Source organism: Pseudonaja textilis, chromosome 3 (assembly GCF_049901715.1).
Source record: "Pseudonaja textilis isolate UNSWEBS1 chromosome 3, rPseTex1.2, whole genome shotgun sequence".
NCBI lineage: Eukaryota > Metazoa > Chordata > Lepidosauria > Squamata > Elapidae > Pseudonaja > Pseudonaja textilis.
Genome location: NC_141992.1, coordinates 176672358 through 176685811, shown reverse-complemented (window position 1 = coordinate 176685811; position 13454 = coordinate 176672358). Strand labels below are relative to the sequence as shown.

The 13454-nt window shown below is 33.5% G+C and overlaps 1 protein-coding gene across 5 annotated transcripts in view; it reads right to left on the bottom strand.

Annotated features, from left to right (window-relative positions):
• VPS13B (vacuolar protein sorting 13 homolog B) overlaps positions 1 to 13454 on the bottom strand; it is a 308832-nt gene that overhangs the window by 128749 nt on the left and 166629 nt on the right. For all 5 annotated transcript variants that reach the window (XM_026705911.2, XM_026705908.2, XM_026705909.2 and 2 more), the window contains exons 31-33: positions 12254 to 12457; positions 9963 to 10089; positions 8262 to 8405 (exon numbers count right to left, since the gene is read on the bottom strand). In XM_026705911.2, coding sequence (XP_026561696.2) covers positions 8262 to 8405; positions 9963 to 10089; positions 12254 to 12457 — 475 coding nt within the window. The remainder of the gene's footprint in view (positions 1 to 8261; positions 8406 to 9962; positions 10090 to 12253; positions 12458 to 13454) is intronic.

Genomic DNA, 13454 nt, shown 5'->3' with positions numbered 1-13454 from the left:
TTGGGACTCGGAATTTGCGGTTCCGCTCAAACTCAGATTTTGTCAGCCTTTCCAGGTAGACTGGCTGAGAAACAAAACCAGATGAGCTAGTTCTACTTTATTGTAGGACTACAGTCTTGCAAGTCTGACAGTAAAACTTTCCAGCTCTCTCTTTTATAGCCTGATAGGTTAAGGTGATTAGTTTCTCAGTTTCTTTCTCTGCCCGTGATGTAGCTGCAGAATGATTAACTTTGCCATCAAATATATTGCTAACTTATTCATACATAGCACAGAAATCAATGACAAATGCTTGTAAGTGTCCTAAAGATTCCATATGTGACTGCACTGCTTGTCTTTTCTTGTCTAGGCCTTAACAAGTTAAAAATAAACATGCAATATACTGTCTCTCCTGGTTCAAGGATGAACATTTAATACATCTCAAGTAAAAAAAAATTATATCTTAAACAGAGAACGATAATCAGTATAGATAGGAGAAGCTCCTACAGAATTACAGTATTTTATGACATCATATTCAATAACATTATGTTTGGTTTCACACTAAAACAATTTCTTCAGAGAGTGTAATGGTGGGAGACAATGATTCCAGCATGCGGTTGACTGGCAAATTTGGGCCAGTCATTCTCTCTTAATTCAACCCACCTCACAGGTTGCCGCTGTGGGGAAAATAGGAGGGAGCATTAGGTATGTCACTTTGAGTTGTATAAAAAAGGCAGGATATAAAGGAAGGAAGGAAGGAAGGAAGGAAGGAAGGAAGGAAGGAAGGAAGGAAGGAAGGAAGGAAGGAAGGAAGGAAGGAAAATGGTGAAGCAATAGTGCTAAATGAATAAGCAAGCAAGCCTGCGTTGCATTTTAAAAACTAACTGCTGCTTTCTCACCACATTATGGAGGCTGCTTTTGTATGTGGTTATGCCACATGATGGAGTATTTCTGTGGACTGCTTCTCATGACATAGAGTTTTCAAGTGGCTTCTTAAAACTGCTTCCACGGAACAGTGCTTTGTGTGCATGCCAGCTTCTCATGAGAATGCAACCTTGCCACATGCTTTGCTACCCCCTCCTCAAAATATTCTGTCTTTGAACTGATTCTGTATGCCAGCTGTTTCCCAGAGCAAGCCATCTCATAATGGTTTGCTGTAAGGCAATTATCATGTAAAAACAATTTCAAACAGAGCTTTTGTGGTGACTCTCAGTAGGTACTATATGAGTAGTGATCCACAGCAGCCCCTCACCATGTTGTTTTTGGGCATGCAGTTGTAAACAGCTTGTGACAATATACAGACAAAACGAGGAGTTTGCTGCATAAAATTACTGCTTGTATATTCTTTTCCTTCTGATTTAATCATATCAGATTCTCAGTGACTGCCTGGACAAGTCCCTGCAAAATCTATTTACATCAATAATGCAGAGAGAAAATTGCTAAGGATTGGGCTTCAGGACTTCAGAATAACTTTATGATACAACTATAATAAAGACAATAAGAAATCTGTATCTAGTCGATGAAAAATTAAAGAACTACAAAAGTTATGAGAGAGCAGGAAACTCTCCAGTATTATAGGTTTATTTTGGAATTGTGATACTACTTTCTTTTGCTTATCTTCAAAATGTTCTGCAGAAGCCATTGTGAAGTAACTCAATCATTCTTGAACCTTGACTCAATAATCTTTAAAAGGGATTTGCCTACTTGTACTTATATTTCAGCAGATCTACATTTTCTACCTAAAGGCACAATCACATGAATGAGAACGTACATTCACAAATCTGATTTTATATTGCTTTTTCAGAGGGTGAAAGTTATGCTTTAATTACAACATCCATCACCATGGGAGCTATTGAAAGTGAGTATAAATTAAGATTACTGAATTCTGGGAATGTAATATAAACTGGAATAGATTTATTTAATTTTATGGAAATAGGAAATATAATATGTAACTACGTCCTTAGGAACAAATGTATATAGTTTATCCAGTAATAGGATTACTTGGCATTATGTAATAATGATCTGAATATGTAATAGAGCCATGAGCCATTATAGATCAGTGACCAAAGAACATTCATACCACTTAAATACTACTTACCAATGCAGGTAGTTCACATATTTAGCAAAAATTATTAACTACTACGTCAAAGTTACAACTAAGAGACCCAAGCAAACCAGAACTCTGAGACTGGAATCTTCCTCAAAGGATTATTGGATACATCATATTGGCATGATTAAATGTACCCAATAAAGAGGTCCTTTGTGGAAGATTCCAGCCTCAGAGTTCTGATTTGCTTTGGTTCTCTAGTCAGAACCTTGACATACTGATATACACTTTTTATACTTTTTAATACCAGTGTTTAAAAAACTACACAAATTTATACAAAAGCCCAATGGAACTGACACAAAACCATGTTATAGCTCCTTATTTTTTTTATTAAAAAAACTGTAACATATAAAAAAAATCATTTTATAAAAGAGTCAAAAGAAACTTCCTTATATAAAAAATAAGTCAGGACCCCACTGAGTCTATGGACATCAAGTTGGCTTAAATTTCATACATGAATTTAGTAATTTAATAGATAGAAATTGTAGTCTATAGATTTATTTTATTATTTATTACATTTATATGTTGCCCATCTTACTATCCAAATTACATCCATCTACTCTATGGTATCTACAATTTTTTAATATTTCCAAGATCTTAAGTAAAATTTATTTTAATTAATGAAAATGTTACTAGTCCTGATTATTTATTTCTTTATTTAACAATATGGAACTTGAGCAGATCACTGAGGGTCAAGTGACATATAAATGTAATAATATTTTTTATTATTTCTCTGATATTGTTTTGCTTCAGAAGAGCTTCCTAGACACTGGTTACAAAGAGGCCAAATAACTGATGCAAATTGGAGGAAGGAGGGAAGAATACAGGCAACCTTATCAAGGAACCCATTCTTAATTCTTCTAGTCAGTTTCACAATGCCCAGGTTAATTTCCCCATTTTATTGCAATTAAATTTTGCCTTAATTCTCTCTCATTATTCTCCTCAATCCAAAAGATACAGAGAATCTAAACTGCAACAGACAAGCATTATTTGAGTCAATTCTTGAACTCTTTTATTAGTCAGCTGGATGGTTTTTTTGCATATAGTTTTCTCTGACAGCACAAGATTGCAAAAATGAAAGTTCTGTTTTTAAGCTAGGTAGTGGCATTTGCTAGATTAGTAGTTTTTAAGAAAAGTATAAACTGCCACATAGGAATATCGTGTGATGAATATGAAAGAATTTGTAATGAGTAAAATATAAGAGTTCCCCATCCCTTAGCATACTACAGTTTCTCTTAGCAAAACCACATACTCTTCCCAATTTATGGGAACTTTTATTCAGATTAAAGAGGAAGAGACTTTAGATTTGCAAACAAACAAATGGAAAAATTCCCCCAAGGAGGTGTCAACTGTTGTATTCCAATAAATGTGCCTCGTGCAATAAAGCCCACTGACTCTCCCCATAACGCAGAAGAGAAAAGGGACTCAAGAAGCTTATCCAGTGAGATCTGCATTTGGTTATAAATAAGTGTGTGGTCTCCTTTGTACTTGCAGACAGCTAGTGGTTCTACACCTGCTCCTCAGAGCAGATACCGTAAAAATCTGTTATTTGTGTATCATTATAGAACCAAGAAACTCCTGGTATTATCAACTGCCCCTCTGTCTACTTCTGAAATAGGAAACTCCTGCAACTGGTACATCATAGCTTCTGATTGCAGCTGTTCAATGCAATACAAAATTTAGAATGCTCCTCCTTCCTTTTTTCAGAACTTAAGCTTTAAACTACCAGAAATGCAAACCCATGTTCAGGAACTACAAACTTCAAGGACATGATGCCAGTAGATATATTTGCTGTCATGACAGTTCAAAAGATCATCTTGCTACAAACACACAGAAATGTATACATGTACGCTTCCATTTTAAAATTTAAGAGTTTTCTCCCAACTCTTAAATTACCATGTTCTTGCCCGTTATTTTCTCAGCCTTGATTCCCTGTCTGAGAAGAGCTATCTCCCATCTCACTAGTTTCAGCACTTACAAAATAGAAGCCTTTGCATACCTTTTCAGTGTCTTATTTTGCCCTCAAATACAAATTACAATACCTAAAAATATATTGATGAAAATTCATGGCTTTGCTTCTGAAAATCACCTGCAAGATTTGAGGATGCTACATCAGCTGAAAAAAAAAATCAGGCTTAGAATACAGGGCCCATAAACCAGAGTTTTTCAAAGTTGGCAACTTTAAAGGTATATGAGCCTCAAATCCCAGAATTCCCCAACTAGCCAGTCATAGACTATAAATTATCCGCAAAAATTAATTTATAGGTTTCTTTCTTCTGAATTATTCTGAGAATTTGTAACTCTTTTACTGAATTATATTATCTGCTTGCAATCTTTATGAACAATCTAACTTATCCTGAGATCTACTGATATGGTACTTTTAATAAGAATAATGATAAAATAATAAGTAAATAATAACAATAAGACAGTATAAAAGGGATTCATGGATATGTCCAGAATATTAAAAATTAAGAAGAAACATGATTATTATTCACTTGAAATTGTTTCTTTAACATTCAATGGAATATAGTCCTTGATCTATCAGATTAGGTAGAATAGAGTGCATAAATAAATTTAACACTAAATGGAACATAGTCGTTGATCTATCAGATTAGGTCCATAAATAAATTTACAAAAGCCTAGTAGCTGTACAATATCCTTTGGTCTTCAATACAGTCCAGGATTCATTCACACAAGGTACAGTAAAAACTAATGAAAACTTCTGTAATATTTTTGACTTGATAAAACTATTCTGATGATCTTGCATACTTCATTATAGATACATACAGAGAAGACCCAATAGCAAGAGAAAAGAATGATTGCTACAGAAGTGATTCATTTTCCCTAAATTTCCTTAATTTTCTAAATAAAAAAATACTATTCTGGAATAGTAAATTTGTACCTTCAATAATGTATAAATATTTTTTCCAGAAGCTAGCATACAAGAAGATTTAACTCAATTGTGTATTACCTGGTGATGTATAAGTTAATGTTTGGATTTTAGCATAACAAAATTAAAATCTTTGCTATGTTAACTGAAACTAAATGATCCCACAAAAGTCTCTTGTTCTGCTTAAATACTTTAATCTCAATGACAGATAAACAAGCAAAATTAAACTAAAGGAATGACAATGTTAGGAAAGTAAGTCCAATCAAAATAAGACAACTGTACAAGAATAAAGATCTGAGAACTGTAATAGGAAGTACTGGAAAATTCAGAAATTTACATTTACATAAAATAACATTTGTCCTTTAGCACCTACATAGATCAAAGAAGAGCCATTTTTGGCCTTAATTATGTGGTTACTCTCTAACATTATACACAATATGTTTTTTATTTTGGTAAAATATAAACATTTAATTTACTCTATAACACTGGTTTAAAAAGTATACATATACTATTTCTTACATATGGTCCTTTTGGAAGTGGGTTTAATATGATGATTACTGGATATTTGTGAACAAAGTAATTACTACTTCCAGATCAGTTAGCCAACTTTTAAAAACAAACTTGTTATTCAATTACTGTAATGTAGCTTCAGTCTTCAACTTTTATCCTTTTTGTAATGTGTTGTACCACAAAATTTCTAAGTGATGTTTGAAATTCAGGTGAATGCAACATTATGTAGAATAATTAGCGATAAGGTTTGAGTTAGTACAAACAACTGAACAGGAGTTGAGAAATTTGTAATTCAAACCATTAACTCCATCTGAAGGGTTCTTGGTCCCTGCACTATTTTGCTTTGAATAGTAGTATCTGATTTCTAGTAATGATCTCTTATGAAGTCCTAAAAACGTCCCTTTTTTGCTGAAGTTTACATCATGGTGTTACATTTGCAGATTTATGTCCTCTTTTAGACTCTGCATTTCCCTCTCTCTCCCTCTCCCTCCCTCTCTCTCTTTGTATATCTTTCAGAAATCTTGATCATAAATCAGCCCAGTCCTCTGAGTAATTCTGTTGCTTTTCTTTGAACTTAGAATTTGTAGAGGTCTCAGAAGACTGTGTGTTGGAGGATATGTTTGCAGATGATAGAAAATGGTCTTCCTTTGCTGGGAAAAGAAATGCGAAGGAGCTCCTAATGGGAGTTGAGAAATATATAGCAAAGGAAATAAAATGTTGGCTTTATTTCTTTTCCTTCTTGATGCTCATCATTCCGAGAGTGTCTAAGTGGGGGAGTGAAAATGAAACAAAGGTTCTCTGCCATAAAATAATTGATAACACCTCAGGATAGGAGGAATTGTATAAATAGGCTCTATCATGAAATGGAACTTGAAGAGCAGTTTTGGGTTACTTATATGTTGAAGCCATTAAAAGGGACAATCTTAAAAACTGCCAATGAGCAGAAATTGTTTTGTTTCTTCCTTGCTGGACCATAGTCACTGTAATCATTTCTAGTAAGAGAATAATTTTGTGGAGTCGCATTGTTCATAGGCAACGATAAATTAGACTATTTTAGAAGTCCTGCTTATCGAAAACAAGCCAACAAATTAATTATTTCTAATTAATTCCCAGCAAGAAATGAAGATGTCCTCAGTTTTTCAGACAAATGAGAACATTTAATGAACAGTTACTGTGCCTTTATAAAACAGCTGATGTGGTATAGCTTGCTGTTCAAAATATGATTATGGAAATATTGCCAATCCCTCTACATATCCAAGAAACTTTATGATATTCAGTTTCCTTTTTTTATTCTTTTCCTGGGCCGCTGGGCACACATTGAAATAATACTCTGGACCAGTAACCATTTAAATTTTTCTAAGAATGCTTTGGGGTGCAGAGTCAAGCAAACACAAAAAGCTCTGTGTATGTTTTGTTTTGTTTAGTGCAATGTAAGAACTAGGATACCTCACTGGAACCTCTAGAAACAAGCCTAAGTAGTAATGAAAAGCAAATTCAAGTTTATGATTCTGGCTTATTTGATTGGGAAAAAAAGTAGATGAAGTTTAGGATATTATTCTATAGAAATGTTCAAACTTAAAGTACACTTCTTAGGTTTGGATTTACAAGAAGAAAGAAAACTATGTTTCGAACAAGATTAATCAGTTTGGCTTAGTGGATAAGATACCGTGTTAGAAATTGGGACATTGTGAGTTCTAGTTCCACCTTTGCCATGAAGGCTAGTTCGGTGATTTTGGACCAGCCACTGTGTCTCAGTCCAACTCACCTCACAGTGTTGTTGTTTTGGGGAGAATAGGATTTGGATTGATATATATCAAACCTCAACCTAAATACATTATGTAGTGTTCTCAATTTGTTCCACAGAACCTGGTTTTCACTGATATCCCAACAAACGCTACAGCATTTATGGAGCTAACCATGATTATTATGGGCAATACCTGTATGTGATATACCTGAGATTAGTGCTCCTGTTCAGGTGATGCGTCATAGGTAGAATGTGAAAAAATAATTCTGATAACACAATTCCAATGCTTCAATTGAACCTCAGATTAGAGAAAAGTTTAACTATGGTTTAAACTACTAACTACTTGCTTGTTCCTCAATTGTACAAATGCACAGGTCAATTGGAACAATTTTACTATAGCCAATAACTGGAAAGAATGAAACCAAACTCTTCCTTTCCTATGATCAGATAAACAAAATGCAGCCAAGAAAATACATACAGAAGACAGCATTCCTATACGGGTAGTTGTTGACTTACAACAGTGACTGTTCGAAGTTACCAAGGCACTGAAAAAAGTGACATGACCATTTTTCACACTTATGACCATGGCAGCCTCACCATGGTCATGTGATTTACATTCAGAAGCTTGACAACCAGTTCATAGTTACAACAGTTGCCATGTCCTGGGACAATGTGATCACCTTTTGTGACCTTCTGACCAGCAAAGTCAACAGGAAAGCCAAATTCACTTAACAGCTAATTTAGCAACTGCAGTGATTCACTTAACAACTGTGGCAAAAAAAGGTTGTAAAATGGTGCAAAACTCACTTAACAAATTTCTTACTTAGCAACATAAATTTTGGGCTCAATTGTGGTTGTAAGTCAAGGACTAGTGTATATCTCAAAGGGGATCGCTATATTGAAGTACTTTCAGACATAATCACGATATGTGTAACACATATTTAGGCAGCATATGCTATCAATAATAAAAATGTTAGAAATTAGATGATGAAGCACACAGTTGCTTCCAAAAGTCAATCAACAATGGAAGTTACCTCTGCAGCTTTATTGGAAGGCTGCAATCCAGACATATTATCCTGCATTAATTGTTGGAGGAGCTGCAATTGAGCAACACTGAGGAAGAAATCCAGACCTGTTGTCATATTCACTTCCAAAGAATGGCCACATACTAAAATTTCCTATGAAAGAAACAAGTTTCCAAAACAAATTCCATTGGTTATCAGCTTATTCTTGGCATTTATATAATTTTATTTTTAAGAAAAACAATATAAACTGTTTATATTTTCTAAATTATTTATTAACATTTTCTCTATCTCCTTCAGCAGAAAAGCACAATGCACCATCTGTAAAATTAAATCAAGTGGAGGAGTGATGGAACATCATACAGCTACGGTTCCAAACAGGATATTTAACAATTAAGTTGCTTTCTCTTTGTTTCATGTATTTGTGTGTGAGGTCCTGTTTCTTTGTTGTATTAAATTCTGGGCTGTCAAGAACCCTTATTCATTTTCTTGGCAGAAAATTGTAATTCTTCTTTCTCACAAAGATGTATTTGAGTCTACAAGCACATCTTCGTTTATAGTGAAACTGTATTTTGCAGTTCACAGATAACTGATTTAATTAATTTGTAGCTGTCTGCCAACATTTGGAGCATAGATAAATGACCATTGTCCCCTGGCTATTATAACCCCCACACAAAGAAAACAATCATGACCATATTTTAGAAATTAATGAAAGGAGAAAACAAACAGATTTGCTTACTAAGCAGGAAGTCATATCCTCTTGTTAAAAAAAATATGTGCATATTCATCCTTAGTAATCTGTGGTAGATCTCTCCCTTCCTTACTGAATATCCAAGGGAGTAGATTCAAGAAAAATTAAAACAGCTAAAGCATTTACGTTCCTGAACAACAGGAACAGTAACATTCATCTGTTACTTTGCTAGTACATGCTTTCCCTATTCATCTAATTTTTTTTTTCAAACTCTTTTTTCAGCAGATATGCAATACAAGATAAAGCTGTGGAGATTGGCGCCAAGGGGATTGGAATTGGGCAGGCTTTATAAGAGGCCTTCAATTCTATTTCAGTTCTATTCCTGGCCATCGCCAGTGATAGAAACGCAAGTACCACAGCTACAATCCTTTTCCAGAAAGGATGAAAATCCCAAACCTCTGTGCAAAGTTTGAAATAAACTGACCAGAGCTGTGGGAAACAAGCAGCTGGATGCCAAAAAGATGGTATAAACTTCCTTGATGAAACTTTGAAAAAAAAATTAAAAAGAAAATAATCTGACTTGAAACTGCATTTCTTTTGGGTGATCTAAAATTATGCCTTAACCTTCTTTCTTACAAAAGAAATTATCATTTCAGGTCCTAAATGACATGTTTTCCCAATGTTGACATTTAAGGATTCTTAGTTGATCTTCAAAAATCAGGTTTGAGACCTGACGAAAACATAATTTTGGGCATGGAATATGGCATTCCTTGCGGTTGGCATCTCAACTTAAATCAAGTCAATTTTCAGCATGTGCTTAATTTAAAAGCAGAATTTATTATTCATTAGAGATCTGGTGACAATGTGGAAGGCGGGGAAGAAAACAATTCTGCCTGGACTTTCTGTTCTGGCCCAACAAGTGCATACCACACAGTATTTTTAATACAATTTTATGTATCATTTTAATTAACAAATGTGTAGATATAAAGCTCAGTGATAAACATCTCATATCTGGTACTGACCTCTGTGTGTAAATTCTCTGGAGAAATTACTTTTGTGAAAATGATGGCAGGTGCTGCAGTTACCCGTACAGTAAAGTCTGTTAAAATTGGAGTTAAAATGGCTCTTCGTTCTTGATGGTGTTTTATGCTTAAAAATGAAATGAAATAATTGCACATTTATCATTAATTTTCATAGTCAGAAGATTGTTGCTTCATATTTGTAAATATTAATTTCTTAACCTAGCAACACTATTGAAAAATTTCTGCTGTAAACTATCACAAATTAATAAAGGATAAAATACTGTTACAATAAAGGTCAGAGAACATTATATGTATATAGAGAATATTTTACACACACACACACACCACACACCAATATCCAACATAAATGCTATTCCATTAGAAAATATATAATAAATATATTTATAAACATATATTTTAAGTCCTATATAAAATTTTAAATAGTCACATTAACTGATATCCAGAGGAAGAAAGGACCATTCAACATTCACTGCTTATTTGGGACCCATTTCTGAATCAGCAAAATTAGCTTTGCAGGATATTTAAATGTTTCTCTAAGAAAAGAGGCTAAAGCAGGTATTGGAATTAATGCAAATGTTAAAATAAACTGAAGTCAAGACATTATCTTTAGATCTGAAGGTTTTTTCCAATGACTTTAAAGAGATAACAAGATATAAACCAGTGTTTTCTCTACTAATTTTCCTACACAGTACTACACTTTAACGTTCCATTAATTTGGTGCAGGTGTTGCCCATGTGAGTATCATCAGTGAGGAATAGTATAATGTAGTATGATCACCTAGGCATCTGTTACATATTTATCTTTGAAACAGAAGGAGCAATTCAGAAATATTAAAATATATGACTCTTCTTTGTACACTCTGCTTTGAAAAAACATTTGTTTCAAGTATAGTACTGAGAAAACAAATAAATAAATGCTCCAGAATATGTTTCAGAATATTAGAGATGCAAGTGACATTTTTTTTCTTTAACAGAAATTTGGTGTTTAGTGTTCATTTTGTGGTCATTTCCACACATTATTGTTCTGTACTACAAAAGAAACTGATCATGTAAACATTATAACAGAAAAGGAATAAAATGGTTCTTTCCTCTTATTTCCTGAAGAAACTATCAATTAAGTTATTAGAAGAATGAATGAAATTAATGCCTTTAAAGAAATAGAATCCATTTTTCTTTCTAGCTTATATTCATGCCCGTCTGCTAAATCGACAAGACCCTGCACAATTAAACACATAGGTAAATTTTGCCAGAAATCTCAAGGCACAGAAATTGATAATATTCTTTTATCAGAGCTCCCCAGTAAAACCTGCTATGATTTTCTGTCTTAGAGGAATATTTAGAAAGCTTCATTAGATATTTTGAATACTTCAAAATAAAACCTTAATGTTATATGTATACTTTGAACTCAACCTCAAGCACATTTTCTCCCAAACTTGCAAGGGTAGCAAGGCACAGCATAAATCAAAAGGAAAAAACAAGATGTACCCACTTGATCTAAAACTTTAGAAAAAAGTTTTATGTTCCTGAATCATAGCCTTTGCAGGTAGATTTTTGGCTCCCCCCACTTTACATAAAATATTGGAGAACTGCACTGATACAGACTCTTTTCAACAGGCATTATTTTAATTATGTCTTTTGCATCCAGTGATATGTATATGCTGGATAGCATATCTTTAAAGGACTGTTTGACCCTTGACTGAAAACAAAATCAAAGACTATTGTAGCAACATAATCAAAATGCAAAATGGAGAACTAAAAATGGAAGATGTCAATATAATCTTTCTAACTAGATTTGAGTTGGAAGCCCTCTTTTGCATATCAACAAATCAACAGAAATTTGTCATTTCAAAAACAGCAGCTGTTTTCATTTACAGAAGCACAGAAACTGGTTTCAAGCCAATTGGGGGAAAACATTTTTGTCGTCTGTTGGCTTTAAAATGTCTAAACTAGTTCTGTTCAAACTTTTACAAAAGTACAAAGGACTAGTAATGGGAATGCCAGTTTTTGGCCCATGTTACTTTATGGCTATAATAAGCTATTATAGAAATATAGTCATAACCATATCTGTATGATTATTGTACTACAATTCTATAAACAGTTTGAAATGCACTGTTCAGAATCCTAGCTCATGGAAAACGTGTTTGCAATGGAATGAAACATACACTTCTATGTATAAATAAAAAAAGCCAATTAGCTGAAATCTATGAGCTGCTGTTACCATTATGTCTTTGTTTAGAATCCACAAAGCACCACTTCCAAGCAGATTCTTACCTGCTGGCCATATTCCATTCAAGTGCTGGATTCTGAGAATTCCTTTCATTCTCTGGCACAGCCCTGCTTTTACAATGTTCCTTCTCTGGCTTTAGTTGTTCCCACTGAGCAGTACCAATGTTGATGGACTGGAGGTCTATTTGGTACTGTCTGTCTTCAACCTCTGAACCAGGATCTCGAAGAACTCCCAAATTCAGGGCTCTCCTATGATGGCAGAAATCAAACAGTTACTTTACTTTCTTCAAATTCAAAGCTAACTCAAAAGTTTGAAGACAACAATAACATAAATTTAAAGTTATTATGAGATTGGATCCATTCACTTACCCATTTATTCTGTTGGGAGACTAATATTCTAACAGTTGAATTTCATACAGCACCTGAATTTTCTGTAGTAATTCTATTTTCATTCAAATTTGTTTCCTTTCTTTTATTTCTTTTTCTTCCATATCCAGTTTTCTCCCCACTCCAAATTATTATTCATACTACCAAATAATGGTCTATCTCATGTTATAGCTTCTTACTGTTTCATATTGTTAATTAATCCTCTTAAATTATAAATAAAATAAACCACAATTTTAGATTTATATAATTTTTTGTTATATGAACATATTAAAATACATATTGAAAAGGAGCAGATCTTTTTTCTAAGTAGGTAACCATCATTCTCCATCATTCTTGAATCTCAAAATGGAGCAGAGTAGGTGAATTACACACAAGGAAATGAACACCAGATCTATTTTATCCATCCCATTTCTCCAACTTTCACAGGCATGTAACATATTTATTTTATTTCATTTCACATGTTAATTCACATGTTATACCATTTATGCTTCTTATATTCCAAGTAATAATCTTTTTTATCCTGTGGTCATCACCATCAAATGGGCCCATAACTATTGAGTTCTGCATTAGGCATAGATCAATTAAGAATTTCACTTAATACTTATTTTGTAAACTAGAAGAAGTGTAGACTAGGTTATAATTCTTAAATGGCAAGATTTAAGTTGAATAAGATGAATTATAAGTTTTGAAAAGCATAATACTGAATTTGATGAACAGCTTTGTACTAATGATGATCATATTATTGCTAAGATCTACAAACTTTATTGAAATGGAAAAAGAAGGCAATGAAATTAAATATAATAAAACAGGCAAAAATTGAATATAATCTATGAAGGGCCAATGGGGGAGTATACAGAAG